The sequence below is a fragment of the Carcharhinus amblyrhynchos genome, chromosome 13, assembly GCF_965287045.1.
Source record: "Carcharhinus amblyrhynchos chromosome 13, sCarAmb.v2.hapA, whole genome shotgun sequence".
NCBI classification, from domain to species: Eukaryota; Metazoa; Chordata; class Chondrichthyes; order Carcharhiniformes; family Carcharhinidae; genus Carcharhinus; species Carcharhinus amblyrhynchos.
Genome location: NC_137336.1, coordinates 33928241 through 33950169, shown reverse-complemented (window position 1 = coordinate 33950169; position 21929 = coordinate 33928241). Strand labels below are relative to the sequence as shown.

The 21929-nt window shown below is 39.2% G+C and overlaps 1 protein-coding gene across 2 annotated transcripts in view; it reads left to right on the top strand.

Annotated features, from left to right (window-relative positions):
* The window catches only part of fam13b (family with sequence similarity 13 member B), a 112331-nt gene that overhangs the window by 86625 nt on the left and 3777 nt on the right, over positions 1–21929 (top strand). For both annotated transcript variants that reach the window (XM_080201505.1, XM_080201504.1), the window contains 9 exons: positions 831–1047; positions 3350–3488; positions 5134–5215; positions 8085–8314; positions 11054–11137; positions 12329–12424; positions 16556–16639; positions 17766–17953; positions 20059–20160. In XM_080201505.1, coding sequence (XP_080057631.1) covers positions 831–1047; positions 3350–3488; positions 5134–5215; positions 8085–8314; positions 11054–11137; positions 12329–12424; positions 16556–16639; positions 17766–17953; positions 20059–20160 — 1222 coding nt within the window. The remainder of the gene's footprint in view (positions 1–830; positions 1048–3349; positions 3489–5133; positions 5216–8084; positions 8315–11053; positions 11138–12328; positions 12425–16555; positions 16640–17765; positions 17954–20058; positions 20161–21929) is intronic.

Here is a 21929-nt window from a genome sequence, read left to right as displayed (position 1 = left end):
TCATTATTCAAACCATTGGTCTATCTTCAGAACTCTTTTTTTGTGCTATTTGCATTGCACTATGGCAATTATAACATTGCATTTCAAGTAATGGAGAACGAAAATTTTCAGTTTTAAAGTAGAGGTCACCCATTCTAGATTTCTTCTGGAAATCTTTGAAATCAATAAAATAATTATGGAAACTTGTTTTATGATTTTGTTTTTTGAAGAGTAACCAACTGTAATCGTAGAATCCCTACAGTGCAGAAGGAGGCCCATTGAGCTTGCACCTACAACAATCTCACCCAGGCCTTATCCCTGTAACCCCATGTATTTACCCACGAGTCCTCCTGACACCTTAGTACAGCCAATCCACCTAACCAGCACATCTTTAGCATGTGGGAAGAAACCGGGGCACCCGGAGGAAACCCAGGCAGACTGAGTGAGAACGTGCAAACTCTGCACAGTCACCGGAGGCTGGAATTGAACCTGGTTTTCTGGCACTGTGAATCAGCAGTGCTAATCACTGTGCCAATGAGAATTGCATTTTTGTTTGAGTATGTTGCTAACTGGCCCTGCTACCCAACCCTCAAACCCCTTCTCCCCCACCTGTTTCTCATGGACTGTTTCAGGCAAAATAGAGGAACCATACTTTTTAATGCTGAAATAACACGACTCATGATAGCTGATATTCTAATAAAAATGGAAATACAAACTTTTGTTGGAATTTCTAATGCTTTGAAATCTTTTGATTTTGATTTTTTTTTTACAAAACTGCTACAATAATGTTAAACTAATTTGGAATTTGTTTAACCATTATCTGACAGCTTGTTTTCTTTTGTTCCATGTAGATCCTGTTCCTGCTTTTAAATCATGGCAGGATGAATATGAGCATGAATTAGGAGAGGCACAACTCTCACCACAGGCAGGCAGACTGATTAGTCATCCCCTTGAAGAGGACCCACCACCCATGTTATGCCGTCGTTATCTTAATTTTGGTCACAGTCAACGCTTTATACACGAGTCTGATTCAGTAAACTCTTCGTTGAAAGGGCTTGCCACTTTTAGGTATGATGAGTTGTCCTAGTGAGGTCTCTTTTTTTCAAAAAAATTGTCCAAATACTCCCCTTTTTCATGGTGCCAATTCTGTTAATTATTTGATTCTTTGAGACATTGAAAATATCATTCAACTGTAGGGTATTCACAGCTGAGTAATTTGTTCTTGATTTCACATTTTCCAGCATATCACTGAATTATATCAGAACTTAACATTTTATTTTCTCTCCTATCTCTCCCACTCTATGGATGTGCACTGTTTAATTGGCGATTCCATTTTCGAAGTGTAGGGGGGTGGGGCATGGACATTTCCTCTTGCTCACCCCTGGGATTGCCCCTCCACGATGGCTTGATAGCTGTACTCATATGCTGTTTTTAATTCTTACTATTACTGCAGAAAGTGCTTACACTTTGAGGTGCCATCAAACTCTCCTCTTGGAAGAGATACCGTTTCCGAGGTTGCTCTGCTGACTGTCCTTATTTGGACAGGGCTCCAGAAGGTGCTGGCTTAATTAATTGCCTCTGGGGAGTGTCATGACTGATGTTCCAACCTGGAATTGAAGCTGGCATCCAGATCACAATGCAATCCGTGGCCCTGCACTCAACCCTGGAACACTTAGATAACAAGGACACATATGTCAGGCACCTATTTATTGACTACAGTTCAGCCTCAACACTATTATTCCCACGAAACTCTTCTCCAAACTCCGTGGCCTGGGCCTCAGCACCTCCCTCTGCTACTGGATCCTGAACCTCCTGATTCACAGACCACAATCAGTAAGGATAGGCAACAGCACCTCCATGATAATTCTCAACACCGGTGTCCCACAGCGCTGTGTTCTCAGCCTCCTACTATACTCCTTATACACATATAATTGTGCAGCCAAATTCCCCTCCAGTTTGATTTTCAAGTTTGCTGACGATACCACCGTAGAGGGTTGGATCTCAAACAATGACGAGACAGAGTACAGGAGTGAGGTAGAAAATCTGATGAACTGGTGTGGCAACAATAATTTCTTCCTCAATGTCAGCAAAACAAAGGGGATTGTCATTGACTTCAGGAAGCGTAAAGGAGAACATGCCCCTGTCTATATCACTGGGAACGAGGTAGAAAGGGTCGAGAGCTTCAAGTTTTTAGGTGTCTAAATCGTCAGCAACCTGTCCTGGTACCCCCATGCTGACACTATAGTTAAGAAAGCCCACCAAAGCCTCTACTTTCTCAGAAGACTAAGGAAATTTGGCACTTCAACTATGACTCAGCAACTTTTATATTTGCACCATAGAAAGCATTCTTTCTGATTGTATCGCAGCTTGGTATGGCTCCTGCTCTGCCCAAAACCGCAATAAACTACAAAAGATCCTGAATGTAGCCCGATCCATCACGCAAACCAGCCTCCCATCCATTGACTCTGTCTACACTTTCCGCTGCCTTGGCAAAGCAGCCAGCATAATTAAAGACCCGATGCACTCCGGACATTCTCTCTTCCACCTTCTTCCGTTGGGAAAAAGATATAAAAGTCTGAGGTTATGTATCCACCAACTCAAAAATAGCTTCTTCCCTGCTGCTGTCAGACTTTCGAATGGACTTATCTTGCATTAAGTTGATCTTTCTCTACACCCTAGTTATGACTAATGTTACATTCGGCACACTCCTTTGTGAATGGTACGTTTTGTCTGTGTAGCGTGTGAGACACAATACTTTTCACTATGTTAAGACGTGATGATAAATCAAATCAAGTGGGAAAATCCTGTCCATTCGTAACGGCCCCTTTGTTGATTCACCTGAATCATTGAGCGCTGACCACATATTAAGCTGAGATGTGGGTTAAGGTTCCATGAAGGTACTCTTTTCTTCCCCACTCCCACCCTGATAACCTTTTTATGCAAGAACCTTGATAGTACGTTTTGATAGGTAGTGCAATCATGGGGGTCCCCTCATACATGTGCATGTCTACACGTGCACTTCAACCGAATAGAAATCAGGGCATCTAATCAATTTCACCTCCTTGCCTCCAAGTACATTGAGGTCAATTGTAATATCCCTATTGCCATCCAGTATGAAAATTCACTGAGAAATAACCTTATTGGGTTCAGCTGTTAAAATTGCTAGCCCTAGCTTTAATTTCTAAGCAGTGATGAAAATGTTTTGTAAACTATACATTTAACTTTTTAGCAACAATTTATATTTTATTCCCTGCAATTTTAAAGGCAAGCTCCTTTAGAAGTTATTCAGTAAGAGATTTGAAAAAGTATGCCTTTTTCTGTTTTGGCAAAGTTTCATTGTCTTTGTTAATTGTTATAATTGTATTTAAAGACCACGAAGATCGTCATTTGATTCCAAAGATGATGAAAAGGAAGAGCAAGCCCAATTGCAGCTGACTAAGAAAATTCAGAACATCAAAAAGAAAATAAAGTTATTTGAAGAACAGTTTGAGAAGGAGAGGAAGTATAAGGTAAGATATTTGAAAGTATGTATTCAAGAAAACCTTTTGTGTATTACTTGGCATAATTGGTTTTGCTGAAGATGAATATCTTTCAAGGATATAACTGCTAACAAATTTCACATTTTCTTTAGATTTATTGGACGTTTAGCCTTACTGCAAATTGTAATAAAATTAATTTTGTGATTGTGCTGTCTGGTTATTCAGAATTTCCTGCTGATATTTATTGGCACTAATTAATGAGAAATACATAGCGTTTCTTTTTAGTGACAATTGAGAGCATACAAAAGTCCTTGAAAGATTGTTGAGGGGTGCCAGTGAGTCTTGGAGCTTTCCTGTAGTCTTGTGCATGGCCAACTACATTGTTTTTTGCAGTTGATTAAAATTTTATATTGTGTTACAATGTTTGAAAGAGCATTGTCACATGGAAAAGTGATATGCAAGACTTCAGGCTAATTTGTAATAGCTTGGAAAATAAATAAAATGCTATTAAAAATTTTACTAAGCAAAAGAAATTCAATCATCATGCAGTATTAATTTTGTTCCCTAAATGTTTAAAAATCCAGATGCTGTTAATCTATCTGGGGAAGTTCATAAATGAAAATAAAGTTGTTACTACTTTAAACACTAGCAATGTTGGAAATGACGTGTTAAGGATTAATTCTTCTGTTTGGAACTCTTGGGGGGTAAAACAAGCTCATTACCCTCATTTAATGAGTTGAAATGCCTCTTGTGTTTAGATGTGGTTGGTCCCTAAACTCCAGAAGAGATGTGTCCAGTTGAAGTCTTTTTTTATAAATAGGCTGATGCATTAAAGCAGTACTAAAAGGCAAAAAATGATTCAAAAGAATGAAGTGTAATCTCATTCTTTTGAAATGTATACATTTGATTTTTTTGTTTAATACAATATGAATGTTACAAATTTTGGTTACTCAGGAAATGGATTTGTGTTCTTCACATCTTAAGTCTGATTTTGTTTTTACTTTCAAGCCTGGCCACAAATATGGCACAAGAGTGACAAAGGGGATATCTAAATTGGAAGTGAGATTTAGTTGTGATTTTTTTACGTCTATTCAGCGAAATCAATGGGTGAAGTGGGATATGCTGTTCTTAATATTTTCATTATAACTTGTTATGTTTGTATTTATAGAAACATAGAATCTCTACAGAGCAGAAAGAGGCCATTCAGCCCATTGTGAATGCACTGACTCTGAAAGAGCATCTTTACTTTGTCAGTGCAGTACCATGTTATTTATATGCAAGTTTTAATAACTGCTATAAAATGCAAAAAAACAGTTAAAGTAAAAGCAAAATACTGCAGATTCTGGAAACCTGAACAAAGGACGACACAACCCAGGAAACAGGCCCTTCGGCCCTACAAACCCACGCAGCCGCTTTAAATAAAAACAAATGTAAAATCTCAGCCAGTGAGAGCGAAACAAGGTTAACATTGAGTCTATTTGACATATGAACTCAACGTAACCTCTGTTTCTCATTCCACAGATGCTGCCAGGCCTGCTGAGTCTTTGCAGCATCCTGTTTTAATTTAAAATAATCAGTTAATTACTCAAGTTTTTAACAGTTACAATTTTGGAAGTGATGTATCTCATTTTCTGTGGCCTGATGTTACATTTAACGTCAAACCATGTTTTTTTAGCCATCCCACAGTGATAAAGTAGCAAATCCAAAGGTTTTGAAGTGGATGAATGAACTGGTCAAATTACGCAAGCAGTTAAAAGGTAACAATCCTATTTTTTCCAAATTTGCGATGAATCATTGTTTTGTGTACTTGTCAGTTCACAAATTATGAACTCCACTGTAGGTGTGAAGTTGAAAATGGCAAGCTGGAAAATAAGAGTTTGAAAGGCAGATCATTTTCATGAAAATGGATTTGCCTATTTTTTTGTTGCAAATGCAAAATACAATACACAAGTTGTCATTTCATGATTGGGGCTGCTTGATGTCACTACAACAAAATAGCCCTGGTTTATTCCTGTCCTTAATATTATTCAGATGTTTTGCTATGAAGGCTATGTCTTTTTAGTCTCTGAAATATAAAACAACACATTTGCTCTGAGCACCTCAACTCATTCAGTTAGTCAATTTGTTTTTAATTCTTGTGATGCTGTTAATGGGTCTTGGTAGAGGAATTTGAATTCTTGATTATTAACTGAAAAGTCCACACATGTTTTCAAGGTTTGAAGGAAAATAAACTGTACTGACAAAAGATAAAACAATAATTATAAACTTAACCCACTCTACTTTGGAACTACTTGTTCTTTAAACTGAATATCCCCTTTCATTATTGACTGTGCCCTCTATAATATTACAGTTACATGAGGTTATTTGATTCTCCTGGTATCACCTAAGGTGTTTCACAGCTCCCAAGAATTTACTGTGGTCTTTTCCCGTTTCCCAGTTATTTTTTGAGGTGAGGGGTTTCTTGGGGCATCTTCCATTGGCATCTTTTTAGGTGAATTCTGCGAGATCTCCTTCAGCACCATTATTGACTTGGATTTCTTCGGCCTGAACATGGACCTCACTCATTCTTGCATTGTAGTTCCAGATCAGAAATATCCCTGGTTTTGATGGCTTTAACTTTATTCTGAGCACTGCAGATCCTCCGAGTTGCTGTCCGGCTGACTGCCTCACAGACGTGAAAACTAGACAAATACCAAAAAAACCTTCCCCATCACCACGGCCCATCTCCATGGGAATGTGCCACGCATGGCTTGTTCCCAGATGGAAATGTAAATTAATTATCTTTAACCTTAAACCTGTCCTTTGATCTGAAAAACATTGGACACTTGAAAATGTTCCTTTGTTGACCAGGTGCCTTCAAACTTTTCTTTGATCCATGGAAATTACATGAATAATTTAACCCACTCCCTCTCAATTTACACCTTAACTTCAAACTGATTCCTGAGATGCCTACAGACAGCCTGTCTTCCCGAGATATTCAGAGAAGCTACTATAATCCTAGGTGTGAATACCTCTTGCCACCATCCTAGCTACACGTTAAGACTCCTTTGATCTGTAACCTCAGACTTAACTGATAAACTATCCATACAAAGCTTTCTTACATCTATCTATCCTATATTTTAAACATTACAATTTCCAAACCAAAAAAAATCCCATAACATGTATTTGCAGCACTACACTTGTGTTGCTGTAAGAAGTTCAGCTGATTGGACTTTATAAGAAACAAAATGTAATGCATTCTCAATTCTGCTGCTCAAGTGTGTTTCTAAGTTAACAAAATTTAATTAAGTAAACACACAGGAGTAAATCAACAACATTTTTTGTATACCTCCACTCAGTACAAAACACTTCTTGAGGTCTTCATAGAGATGTAATTAGGCAAAAATGAAAACTGAACCAACCTAAAGCTTGATTGAAGAGTTAGATTTTAGAAAGGGACTTAAATGAAGAGAGGGAGGTGGAGAGATACAAGCATAGAGTAGGGAAATCCAGAGTGTGGCAGTTTCTGTTGCTGTCAAGAGTTCGAGAAATGTAAGGCTGGAAGGAGGTGATAGAGGTAGGGAATAGAAAGGGTATGATGTTTGAGACTTCAGAACAGCTGACTGTAGCTGCTGGGTTGAGACTTTGGGGGATAAAAGCATCTTGAACATTCACTCCCTCCGCTGCTGATGAATAATGGCAGCACTGTGTATCGTTTACAAGATGCACTACAGGAATTCACTAAGACTCCTTCGCACCTTCATAAACCCACTATTTCTTATCATCTGAAAAGACAAGGGCAGTAGATGCATGGGAACACCACCAACTGTAACACCCCCCTCCAAGCCCCACACCATCCTGACTTAAAACTATATTGATGTGGAAATGCTGTCGATATGCGCGATTTTCTTGGAGATCCTCTCCATTTGGAGCCGGCAGTTCGCGGTGTGGATGGTAGCCATGATGTGGAGATGCCGTCTTGGAGATCCTCTCCACTTGGAGGCGACAGTTTCATCTTTATAAATTGAGCCTGTCTTTATATGCCCTGTCTGTGAACAGAACTCCCACTCACCTGATGAGGGGACAGTGCTGCAAAAGCTGGTGGCTTATGCTACTAAATAAAGCTGTTGGACTTTAGTCTGGTGATGTCAGACTTCTTGCTGTGTTAAAACTATATTGCCATTCCTTCACTGCTGCTGGGTCAATCTTTCTTACAGCGCTGAAAGTGTATCTACACCACCTGGATTGCAGTGGTTTAAGAAGGCAGCTCACCACCACCCTCTCTAGGGCAATTAGGAAAAGGCAATAAATGCTGGCCTAGCCAGCAACACCCACAAATGAGAGGTGTAAAAAAAACTGCACCTTACACCCCATTTACACACAGCTAAATTTATGAATCAAAACTTGGAGTTTTATAAAATCATAATTACATCTACAATGAAACCACTTAAGCTTATGATAGAAAAAATTCTTTACAGCCCAATTGAATTGCTATATCTGTCTTGCCCAGAGCTTCAGTTACATATTCAAAGCACAAGATTCTGAATATACTGTGTTCAGGTTGATGCAGCAGCTACTATGAATTGGAACGTGATGTGATTTTAATAATGGTTACATATTGAGTTTTTGTTTGTACTTTCATTACAGAAGCGAAATATAAAACTTCAGAAAATGATCTGGAAATTCAACCTGTTGTTAGGCCACGCAGCAATACTCTCCCAAAGAGCTTTGGTTCCTGTTTGGAACATGAGCAAAGAGATGTATCTAAAGAAACATTTGAGAAGGAGAAAAAGCCATCGAAGGAAGCAACATTAGAAACAATCCTAAAAAGACTTAAAGAAAAACGAGCTGAGGAAGATTGGCCAGAGGATATCAAGGTATTGTTTAGATCGTAGACTTTTGTCTGCAGCATTTGGTTGACCTTATAAAGCAACAGATGTGAATCCCACTTCTTCCTATTTCATGTAAATATTTTAACTTGCTAAAAAATCTGGTTTGAAGTTGTGCTGTTTCAATGAATTAAGGTGGAGTACAAGCTGCACAGTTGTAGCTGAACGTTTTGCAGTGAGAACTTCTCTTGAAATAGTGTAGCTTATTATAGAGACTTGAGGCTTAGCTGAATAACACAGCTTCTGGTGCAGATTTGGTACTTCCTGTCTCATATAGAGGACAGGACAAAATAATATAGCACAATACACTGTTGCATTATGAAAATGTGGTTGATTTTAATTACTCGAATCTTCCGAGAAGCTGCAGTCATCACCTGATTACCACTGCTCTTGCAAATTCCCCCAACTCAGTACCGTTCTACATTTCTGGCTCTTCCAGAAATACGGAGTATAGGACCATTTGGGAAATTTGTCAAGGGGAAGCAGCCATTTTATGGTACCAGCTGCCATATGGCATGTTTATGTTTTGATTCTATTTACTATTGTCATAGTATTGGGATGCAGTGAAAAGGGTTGTTTCTTGCATGCTGTACAGATAAAACATACTGTTCATAGAGTACATAAGGGAGAAAGAAAGGAGAGGGTGTAGAACAGTTTGAAAGTTAGTGAATGTGTAAGGGAGGGTGTAAGAGATTGCTTTTGGGTCTCTTTTAGAGGGTTGTCAAGGAGGTAGTTGGCTGTGAGAACGGTGGTATCAGTATGAGTGATGCCAGGTGGGGGATTAGATGGTTTTCATTTGTCTAATCATTCCTGGGTAGCTATCTGGATCAGTACGTTAGAACTGTTTAAATCTGAAGTCTCTGACCCTAGCTCATGTAGAGGGAGTTTGTGGAGGGTCCTGAGGAGCAGGGAAATTGCCCATTGGAAGTTGAAGCTTCCTGAACAAGTTCTACATGGGCCCACATCAGAATTTCCACATGGTGCTAATACTCCAGCCACACGCCCAATCTCTGATGATTCGGGGACGTAAAAATTTGGGTCTGTAGCGCAGTACGTAGTCATAGAGCAGTGCAGCACGGAAACGGGCCCTTCAGCTGAACCAGTGCCCTACAGTCCATCAAATGGACCATGCAGTGACCTCAGGCAAGGCTAGGGGAGGTGGAGTCTGCTTCCTAATCAACACCTCGTGGTGCCGAGACGCAGCAACACTGGCAACTTTCTGCTCAGTAAGAAGTCTCTCAACACCAGGTTAAAGTCCAACAGGTTTATTTGGTAGTAAACGCCACTAGCTTTTGGAACGCTGTCCCTTCGTCAGGTGAGTGGCGAATTCTGATCACAAACAGGGCATATAAAGGCACACACAGTTTACAGAATTCTGATTAGAATGCGAGTCTTTACAGCTAATCAAGTCTTAAAGTGCAGACAGTGAGTAGAGATAGCATTAAGCATAGGTTAAAGAGATGTGTATTGCCTTCAGACAGGACAGTAAGTGAAATGTTGCAAGTTCAGGCAAGTCATGGGGGTTACAGAGTGTGACATGAACCCAAGATCCCAGTTGAGGCTGTCCTCATCTGTGTGGAACTTGGCTATCAGTTTCTGCTCAGCGACTTTGTGTTGTCGTGTCGTAAAGGCCGACTTGGAGAATGTTTACTCGAAAATCAGAGGCTGAATGCCTGTGACCACTGAAGTGTTCTTCCAACAGGAAGGGAACTTCCTTGCCTGGTGATTGTCAAGCAGTGTTCATTCATCCGTTGTTGTAGCGTCTGCATGGTTTCTCCAATGTACCATGTCTCAGGACATCCTTTCCCGCAGCATATCAGGTAGACACCATGGACCGAGTTGCAAGAGTATATGCTGTGTACCTGGTGGATGGTATTCTCACGTGAGATGATGGCATCCGTGTTGATGATCTGACATGTCTTGCAGAGGTTGCTGTGGCAGGGTTGTGTGGTATTGTCACTGTTCTCCTGAAGGCTGGGTGGTTTGCTGTGGGCAATGGTCTGTTTGAGGTTATGCGGCTGTTTGAAGGCAAGAAGTGAGGATGGCCTTGGTGTGATGTTTGTCTTCATCAAATACTCTGTCTAAACTTGCTGCTGCCTTGGCATTCAGCCAGCATAATTAAGGACCCCTTTCATAGATGATTCCATAGAAGGACCCTATGTACCCCGGACGTTCTCTCTTCCTCCACCACCCGTCGCGAAAAAGATACAAAAGTCTGAGATCACGTACCAACTGACGTTCCACTTCTTCCTGCTGCCATCAGACTTTTGAATGAAGCTACCTTATATTAAGTTGATCTTTCTCTCCACCCTAGCTATGACCGTAACATTACATTCTGCGCTTCCTCATTTCCTTCTCTATGAATGGTATGTTTTGTCTGTATAATGAGCAAGAAACAATACTTTTCACTGTTAATATATGTGACAATAATAAATCAAATCAAGTCAGTCCATGCCAACCATTGTGCTCTTCCAGGTAGTCCCAATTGCCCATGTTTGGCCTAGAATCCCTCTAATAATTACTATCCATGTACTTTTTCAAATGCTTTTTAAATGTTGCCATTGAACCTGTCTCATGGCAAAAAGAAAAATAAATCATAATTGACACAGACTATTTAAAATGTAAATAGAAACTGTGCACAAGCTTATAGCTTTACAACACTTGAGGTGTTTGAATGTTGCCATTAAAATTTCATATTGTTTAATTCCAAATGTATCTAATCAACAGGAAATGAGACAAAACCATTTAACAGCAGAGAAGATAGCCCTTCAGAAGAGTCTGTTATATTTTGAGAGCATTCATGGACATCCGGTACATTAAATTTTATCTATTTTAAGTTGATTAAGCATGGTTATTGACACTTTTTAAATCTAAACTTAAATGTCAAGCATTGCATTAATTAAGCCTTACTTCAACATAAATTATCAATCTTTATCAAGTGAGGAGTGAATTTGATGCAATTTAAAATGTAAGATATTTTAGAGCTGATTGGAGAAATGTACAAAATGGAGAGAAAACCTCGGTAACAAATGTTACATTTGTTATGTAGTAAAGTATTTTTATGCTGTGCAGTAAATATGACTCCATGAGAGAATTTTTTATGATGTACAGTTGTTATTGCCTTTGGATGGAAACGACTAGCTAATGTTGACAAATTAAAAATTGTGAATTTTTAAAGACCAGTGATTCAGATAGCATTACAAGCTTCCAAGGTGAAGCTAAAGTGGTTTGTAAATTGTATCTGAAAATTGTATTGGGATTAGACTATTGTATTTCGTGGTATTGATAAAATAATATGAATGAGAAAGGTAATAAATAACAGCACTGAATTATTTTGACTAAAATGAGTATAATTGTTCTGTTTATTAACTGTTTAGTGTAGATATTGAGACAATGGAACCATTTATGAAAAGAGTGATCTCATTAATCATCTTGAAAGGGTATACGTTTGTCCTGTTTGCTTTTTTGTGTTTAGTACTCAATGGGCAGCACAGTGGCTAGCACTGCTGCCTCACAGTGCAGGAACCCAGGTTTAATTCTGGGCTTGGGTGACTGTGTGGAGTTTACACATTCCCCATGTGTGTGGGGTTCCTCCGGTTTCCTCCCACAGTCCAAAGATGTGTGGGTTAGGTGATTGGCCATGCTAAAATTGTCCCTTAGTGTCATAAGATGCGTAGGTTAGAGGGATTAGTGGGTAAAATATGTAGGGATATGGGCTTAGGGCCTGGGTGGGATTGTGGTTGGTGCAGACTTGATGGGCTGAAGGGCCTCTTTCTGTACTGTAGGGTTTCTATGTTTAGGTTGATTGGACATGCTAAATTGCCACTTAGTATTCTAAGATGTGTAGGTTAGGAGCATTAGTGGAGTAAATACACGGAGTTACAGGGATAGAGCCTGGGTAAGATGTTCTGTCAAAGTTGCTGCAGATTCAATGGGCTCAGTGGCCTTTTACTATCACTGTAGAGATTCTATGATTCAATTAATTTTGTCTAATTGTTCCAGGTTACCAGGGAAGAAAGGCAGCTGGTGAAGCCTTTATATGACAGATACAGACTTGTGAAACAGATGTTGGCTAAAGCGAGTGCAACACCAGTAATCGTAAGTGTGAAGGAAGATTCCTTAAATAACAACTTGCATTTTATATAATGCCTTCAACATAGTAAAGCATCACAGCAGCATAATTGGACAAAACATGACATGAAAAGGGAGCATTAAGTTACATCTCTTTGAACAAGATGTGGAGATGCCTGCATTGGACTTGGGTGGGCACAGTAAGAAATCTCTCAACACCAGGTTAAAGTCCAACAGGTTTATTTGGTATCACGAGCTTTCAGAGCACTGCTCCTTCATCGAGACTCACCCGACGAAGGAGCAGCGTTCCGAAAACTCGTGATACCAAATAAACTTGTTTGACTTTAACCTGGTGCTGTGAGATGTTTTTGAACAAGCATTAATTCACACCCTGAAGTGTGTGTTAAGAGGTGAAAGAGGCAGAGAGATTCAGGGAAGGAATTCTAAAGCTTGGTGTGCAGAATGCTGAATGCATTCTGTGGTGGGCTGAAGGAGGTGAGACATGGGCAATAGACCAGAGCTGGAGGAATTCTACGCTCTTGAGTTTTAAGGCAGGAAGAGTTTTCAGAGGATGGCTGGATTGAGATCATCGATATGGATTTGAACACAAAGGTGAGGATTTTGACTTGCAGGCATTTGCGGCTGCAAGCCAACATGGATAAGTGAGCCCAAGGGTGATGCGTAACAGGAGTTTGGTGAAAGTTAAGATATAGATAGCAGAGATTTGGATGTGGTGAAGTTCCCAGAAAGTGCAAGATGTGATGCCAGCCAAGATTAATCTAGTTTAGAGCTAGCAAGACCCTGGATGATTCAGCAGAAGATGGACTTGTGGCATGGTGGCAGCAGCGGTTAGCACTGCTGTCTCACAGCGCCAGGTACCCGGGATCGATTCCAGTCTTGGGTCACTGTTTGCGTGGAGTTTGCCTTTGATAATCTTGTGATCGGGACACTGTTCAAACAAAAAGTAGTCTCAAGGGTACTTTTGCCAAGTTCAGAATAAGTTTAAAAATGAAGTAATGTTGCTATTATCAGTCACTGATGGATCTCGGACACAATGCAGTCCTGTACACCTGGGTATCAGCCCCAGCCAGTAGCACAATGAGTTAATGAAACAATCCTGCACATCAACTCTGGAAGTCTCATAGCACCAGGTCAAAGGTGGGCAAGGAAACTTTCTGCTGATTACCACATACTCCGTTCTGTCAACTGATGAATCAGTGTTCCTCCGTGTTGACCACTATTTGAAGGAAGCAGTGAGGATGGCAAGGATGCACAATGTACTTTGGGTGGGGGATCTTGAATGTCCCTTAGCAAGAATTTCTCAGTAGCTCATTCCAATTCAGCCCAATTACAGTCCTGTTATTGCACACTCTATCATCAGCACTGTGATGGAAGGGGTCATCAATAGTGCTAGCCAGCAACACTTATGAACCATAACTTGTTCACGGATGCTCAGTTTGCATTCCACCAGGGTCACTCAGCTCCTGTTCTCCTAACAACCTTGGTACAAACATAATTTTGAAGGACTCTAAAGTGAGAAATTTAGTAGAGCTTGCTCTAAAACAAGCCACAGGCAGTCAGTTGCATTTGAAGTTGAGAAAACTACAAGAAACAGAGTCCATTTCCAAGCAGTTTAGAAATTCCCTGCAATGACTAGAAAATACCTTGTTCCTCCTTCTATAATCCCAAGAAGACCCAACAAGACAGTTTTAAAGTGGAACAATTTACCATAGTCATACAGTAAATTAAACAAATCGTGTTACAGTAGTTGACCAGGGTACTTCTCAGTTACTACCAAGGCATGCAATGAGTAGACATGCAGGAATATAATATTAACACCTCCCTCTTTTATGGCAGTTTCCAGCAGTTGCTTTTGTCTGTTTCAAAGCCAAATCTTTTTTGAAAGAGATGAAGAACATAATAACTGGGAGCTGGATTAGGCAATTTAGTCCCTCGAGCCTGCTCTGCCATTTAATACAATCATGGCTGATCCCATCTCGACCTCAACTCCACTTTTCTGCCAGTTCACCATAGTTCTTCAATTACTAATTAAAACCTGTCCACATCTTCCTTAAATTTACTCACTGCCTTGGCATCCATCACGCCTTGGAATCGTGAATTCCACAAACTCTCAACCCATTGCGAGAAGTGATTTTTTTTTTCCCCCCTCATTTCTGTTTTAAATTTGCCACCTCTACAAGGAAAACATCCTCTCCACATCTGCTTTGACAACTTCCCTTATTTATGCAATTAGATTTCCCCTCATTCTTCGAAACTCCAGGGAGTATAGGCCTAAGCTGCCCAATTTCTTCCCTCATTTCTGGAATCAATCTAGTGAATCTCCTCTCAACCACCTCCAATGCAATTGCATTCCCCCCTCAAGTAAGTGGACCAAAACTGTATGCAATATTCTAAGTGTGGTCTGACAAATGCCTTGTACAGTAGCATCAACACTTCGCTACTTTTATGTTCTATTCCTTTAGCCGTTTGCTTTCCTTTTTACTGCTGTACCTACATACTAGTTTTCTATGATTCATGCATAAGGGCACCCAGATCTCTCTCCATTGAAGCACTCAAGTTTTTCTCAGTTTAAGATAATTTGCCTTTGTATTTTTCCTACCAAAATGGATAATCTCATGCTTATCCATGTTAAACTCCATCTGTCAAATCTGCCCCATTCACTTAACTTATTCATGTCCATTTGTAAATTTCTTATTTAATTTTTGTAACTTACTGTACACCTATCTGAGTGTCATCTGTAAATTTGGCTATGGTACCTATTATCTCTGCGTCCAAGTCATTAAGATAGATGTACATAGTTGGGGCCTGAGGACCAAACTCTGTGGCACCTCACGAGTTACATCTTGCCAACCTGAAAGAGACCCATTTATTCCAAATCTTTGCATTTTGTTGGCTAGCCAATCCTCTGTCCAATCGAATACATTATCCTTAATCCCATGTGAACTAACCTTGTGTATTAATCTTTTGTGTGGCACCTTATGAAGTGCTTTCTGGACGTCCAGATATATTTCGTCTCCAGGATTCCCTTTATCCAACTTGTTACATCTTCCGAGTGTTCCAACAAATTAGTCAAACATGATTTATCCTTCATAAAATCATGCTGACTCTAATGGATTGCATTTTGACTATATAAATGTCCTGTTATTACTTCCTTAATAATAGATTATAACAATTTCCTAATGATAAATGTTAAACTAATTGGCCTATAGTTTCCTGCATTTTGTCTCCCTCCTGTTTTGGATAAGGGTGTTAGCACTTTTCCAATCCGCTGGAACCTTTCCTGCATCTAGGAAATTTTGGGCCACTATTCCCAACATCACTTCCTTTAAGACTGTAGGATGTCGGCCATTAGGCCCTAGGGACTTGCCCGCCTTCAATCCCAGTAGTTTGCTCAGTACTTTTTTCCCAAGTAATAATTCTAAGTTCCTCCTTTTACATAACTTCTACATTTTCTGTTGTCACTGGGAGATGGTACTCTTGTCCTCCACTGTGAAAACTGAGGCAAAATATTGATTTAATTTCTCGAGCCATTTTGGTGTTCCCACCACGATATGCATGCGGGATGTACTGATTGAGGGGCATAGAACAGTGTTGTCCATTAGAAATCATTGCCGTTTACATATACATGGCTATGGTGACTCTGTTTTAGCCATGTGCACTACTTTTAACAGAAAACAACTTCACACAGAACACAAATGTACTTAATGTGAATGTTTACTAATTCAGTGTGATATGTTACAGCCTTGTGTATATTCACTGAATTCCCTTGTTGGATCTTCGATTTTTCGCACCTGTCAATGGGCTAAATAAATTTGGAAAATTAATGAAACGTAAATTTGCCCTAAACTCAAATAGTTCCCTTTGGGTGGGTGGTCAGTCTCCAGTGAAAATGTCAGAAATAGAAATGAGAAAATCTCTTTTGTAAAAAATAGTGTTACATCTTGGTCTTTCAGTGTTAAAACACAATTCATTAAATTATACAGTATGGGATTATCAAAGCAAAGTATGTGTTAGAATGGGATTAGTTTTCACGTTGGCAATCTCATATGATAAGGAGACTGAAGTGCCACTGGTCTTTTTCTATTGTCAAATTGTCAAAAAGGCAAGGTAGTGATGCTTTTTACCAACCTCTTCCAGGGTTCACCATCAACCAAACGCCGTGGCCAGACATTACAGCCAATCATTGAAGGTGAAACGGCTCACTTCTTTGAAGAGATAAAGGTACGGTTTAATTTGTATTCACAATGTATCAAGTTGAATCATTACTCTTAACTTTATCAGTTGCATATTGTTCCAGATTGTTTTAATGGCAGTTTGTGAACTCCCGTTGAACATTTTGATAATGCAACAATGATACTGAAGTTCAGTTTAAAATTATTTGATGAGATGGCATATAAATAATGAAAATATGTAGCGAAAACTGTCGCTTAATTCCAGTTTAGTCATTCTGCTAGCTGACACAGCTTGTTAATAAAGGAGTGTGGTATAGTGTAATACCAAGTAAAGAACAGACTGTTCACAAATCTGCTTTGGATTTTCTATCAACCTGTCTGGTGTATAAGACAAAGATTTGTGGATCATTTGGCAGAAATTTCTTCCATTCCATGCTTGGACATTTGCCATTTGTTTTGTGAGAAATTGCATTGGTATTATCTTGGGCAGAAGTCAGAATCTCATTTAAGAGCTTTTTCCTAACAAAAGTAAGAACAATCCAGGAGTAATTTGTTCCATGTGATGCTTATGACTCCAAGCATGTTTACTACTTTTGAGCCCTGACAAAGGGCCATTGAGACTCAATTTTGGCTATTTTCTCCATGGATGCTGTCACACCTGCTTAGATTTTCTAGAATTTTTGTTTGTGTTTACTATGTCACCTTTTTATTTGACATTTTTAAAGGTGTGGTCTTGAATCCACCATCTCCAGAGTTAATTTTTCAGGTAAAAGTATGAAACTGAGGAGTTGAAATTTGCCCTGGGAAATCTTGGAAGTAAAAATTATTCAATTTTTCTCTCTCTCATCTTTTCCCTCCACCATCTGCCCAGCAAAACAAAAAACTCAATTTCTTTTACTTTTGAAAAGAGATGTTAAAAGGGAGTTTACCGTGCACTGTTTTGATCAGTTAACTTGCACTTATCTAGTTACTAGAACTAGCTGGTTGAATGGTCTTGCGGCCTATAGAGAAGGTTGATCTTGTGGCCAATTATTAATTGTGGAATGAACCTGCTATTACCTAACATAAAACTCTCAGCAATATTTAGAATTTTAATTGTGAGCTTAATAACATGTATGCATGTAGATCAGCAAAGTACCAGTTTATAGCTTTGTTTTTGTGCTTTAATTTTTTAGGAAGAGGAGGAGGAAGATGATTGTAATGTGACAGCAGACTTCACTCTTGCCCTAAGGCCAGACTTACATGCTAGGAATTTTTTAGATCAGTTAGATAATGATCACAGCACAATTTCATCAGCTGTAAAAGAGACTTCAGTAAGACTGAGCCTTGACCTAGGGGTTTCAAGCATGCATGCTGCATCAATGTAAGTATATGATAAAATATTGAAGTATCACATTTTGATGTGTAATATTAGATTCTTTTGTTTCTACTGGTGGGAAGAGGAGACAAAGAATTATTCTTGTATCAAAAGCATTAATGAGAAGATCATTTTCTATCCAAATTTTAATACAATTTTTTGTGGCCAATTGGACAGTCTTAATTGATTGTAATTTACTAAATATTTTGATATGAAACTGTGCTATGTTCAAAAAAAAAGCCATTTCTTGTGCTTTGTTCAGAAACAGCATTTTTTATTCCATTCCCAGTGCATGGATGTTTTACATGTACAAATTGAGCTGAGGAATGCTTCCAAAATCATTTGTCCCAAGTTAAAAGCATCAATGATCTCTTTAAGGAAAGCAGAATTGAATATTTGAAGAGTGAAAAAAGTAATGTATAGCCAACAGTACATTAGTGCATTTTATTTTGCTGGAACACTTAAACAATTGAAACAAGTGTGGACACAAGCTAGTGTCATTTAATAGACCTGTGTTTGTATTTCTGTAGAAGTATATGGATGTGGCTTTCTCATCCTCTCTGCATAGCTGAATTGTTCCACGCTGGTAGTCATACATATGGCACTTGTATGAACCTTTCCAAAGCCTCTATCAGCCATCATGAGGGGTCCAAAACTGGACACAGTATTTTAAATAATCTCACCATGATTATGTACAAGGATAAAAATGCGTTCTGTTTTTTGAATAGTCTGTAAATACAGTCCAATATCCTAATTGCCTTAGAAGTAGCTTCATGACATTTGTTATGAACCTTTTAAGAATTATGAACTATGATGCCCAGATCTTTCTCTGTGTCTCTCTCTCTAACAGGGTAACAAATCTGAAACAAGTGGCACGTATCTTTAATACCAGCCCTGCCAATATGCATTGTACTACTTGTGTGGGCCTATTTTCAAACCATGTTTAGATTTAATTTCAGCAGTTTGCTCTCATCAAGTCGGAAAACGCTCAGTCAATGTTTGATTTAAATTTTTTGTGCTGGTGAGGCTACAAATTCTTCTGAGAACCTTTCCTTTGTCCACTGATGGCTTAAGACCGAAGTCACTGAATTTTTATGAGCTGCCTATTTATTTCAAAGATTCCAAATTGCTGTAGGGCCGTGCACCAAAGAGGGAAAATTTACTTTCCTCCTCCTAGTCACGTTCTCCCCCTCCTCCAAGGTCTTTGTCATTTCTCATGTAACAGGTCATGCTGTACTGTTGCATGTCCTATTCTCTCTCCACTTGTTGGTCCTGCTACCTTGTAAACCTGGATTTCTAAGTCCTATTTCCCTGGAGTAAATTGAAAGTCTGGGTTTGGATAAAAAAAAATTCCTTCATCTTGCATAAAATGGAAGACTGGTGAAATTAAATTCATATAACCTGGTGTCCCATCAGTGAGTCCACTTTGCTTCAATTAACCTGCTATTATTACAGACAGGTTGACCATACTATCCACCTCCAATGTTGTCCAGCTGGGTGGGACTGATCCATAATATTTAGCAACAGGAGAAGGCCATTTGGCGCATATCTAACTAATAATCTAGTTGCCTTCTCATTCCACTTGGCCTTCCTTCTCCTCATGGAATTTTAAAGCATTGCATCTCAAAGGGAAACTAGTATGTTGATGGATCACAATTTTGAAAAATGTTTTTTTAAACTACAAACCTAGTGGGGAATTTTTTAAGCTGGTCATAATTTTTACATTTCTTTTTGAAACTCTGCCCAGTTGCACTTTTTCATGTAGCTTCTTAATTTAATTATATGAAAATGAGTAAATTGAGTGGAAATTTTCGAGGGAAAATAAACATTTCTCAAGATTAATGCAAGTTTGGGAGTGCCTAGATCGTTGATTGCACCCAAAGTTGAAACTCCATCCCAGCATTCTGTTATTTCGTGTGTTGATTACAAAAGTTAATTTTATTTGTGCATGAGCTAGGTATGTACATTAAAATGAGTAAATTAGTTATTAAGGTGGTTGCTGGCACATTCAGCTCTTAAAGTTATATTTGAGCATATTCTCTCAATTTCCTAAACTTAATCACAAATTTTAAGTTTAGAAATGTAACAGTTTTTGTTCTTTAAATATATAGGCCCGAACTACTTGAACAACTCTGGAAAGCAAGAGATGAGAGAAAGAAATTACGCAAGACACTGCGTGAATTTGAAGAAAAGTTCTATCAAAAAAATGGAAGGTTTGTTCATATTAGTCTTTCGCCACTTAATCATAAGAACATAGATTGAAAAAAGGAATTTCAGCCATCAATAACCACAAATATTCAAGATCATAACTTATTTTGAAAGCAACAGGCATAGGATTCCTCTCGAGCACAATTTTAAATTATTTCCCTAGCAATTCACAAAGGCATGTCATTCTCTCCCTGAAGAGACACAGTTTGTGATGACATTGATACTCAGAACTGAAGATCATTCACCATTCACCGGTAGACACTGTCCTCTACCACAAGCTAGCTGTTGTGTCTTCTGAGCCTAGTGCAGCAGCAGGTCCCTCGTTTGCTATCAATAACCACATATAGTGCACCACATATACTTTTCACCTCTGTCATTCAATTGATTTCCTGAAGGAAAGTTTTAATCTGCCCTCCACATTATACATTGTCCCCCATTCCATTCCCCCACTCAAACAAGGAACCAAAGGGCTGATTTTATAGCCACAAATCAGGGCTTGGTAAAATCTAGAGTAATGAAGTTGGGTCTGAAATCCAATATCATCTTGCTAAGTCTTCCATTGTACGGAAGGTGAATGGGTGCTGAAATCTGAAGGCCATATGCAATTTGACAAAACACAATTAGCAGACTATTGAATTTGTTAAAAAGGCAAATAACTGCAATTTTATGTTGCCCGCTGTATTTTTAGTGGTTACGTTATTTAGACCATGTACGAGATGTTGGCACAAGGACAGATGAAAAAGCTTGCAAATGGGATCATGGCTGCATATGTATGCAGAGTCTGCTGCTGAAGGTGGCAGCATAAGGCTGTTGTTAGAATTTATTTCTTTGCTGTTTTTAGCCCGGGATTACAAATGAGGGTGAGGGGAAGGGGGCTTCTTCGAGGGTGAGGATTCCAGCAGAGGAACCAGAGTTCAGTGATCCTTTGGGAACTGTGCTGCAGAGGAGGCTCCTCCAATAAAGAGGACGGGTGCACCCTGCAGACCAGGCAAGTGAGGGATATGCTGTTGCATAAGGTCCAAAAGAAGATGCCGCAACAACCAGTTTGTGGTAGGAGAAGACAGTGTCTGCCAGTGAATGATGTATTACCTTCAGCTCTTGAGTATCAATGTTGTCACAAACTGTGTCTCTTCAGGGAGACAGTGATCTTCCCTTGTGAATTGCTAGCTGGGGCAGTAATTTAAAATTGTGCTCTAGAGGAATCCTATTCCTGTTGGTTTCAAAATGACTTGTAATCTTGAATATTTTGTGCATCAGGTCATTCCAGACACCAGCTGGTGACTTTTACAGCATATTTCAAGCTTCAGCTCACCATTGCATAATGGTAATCATGGATGCAATGTTTAAGTGAGCAAATGCCTTGATCTCCTCACTGCAGATGACTTTAGTCAGGTTGTGTGAATGGCTTCATGTATGTTGGTGAATTCTCTAATGTTTCTGTGGTAATTGCACATGTGACCATTGGGACTCCACTGGGCCAGTCTGGGGCATTTGTCAATCATAAAGGTTTTCATTCCTTCAGTGTCCACTTATGTATGACCATTGTTGATAGATTATGCAGGTGTGTGCTAGCTTTCAAGTCGTCATGGCTCTTCGATCCTTAGACACTCCTGTTCTGTCCACCAGCTACCCCTCTGGTGTTTAGGAGCTACAAAAAAATGAGGTGAGGTAAAGATATTTTCATTTGACAAATTCCACGTTCTTAGTCAAAATGCTGCATTACAAGAGACATCACTTTGCCATCTGGTTCTGTTGCTGGCTGGCATGGTTTCTT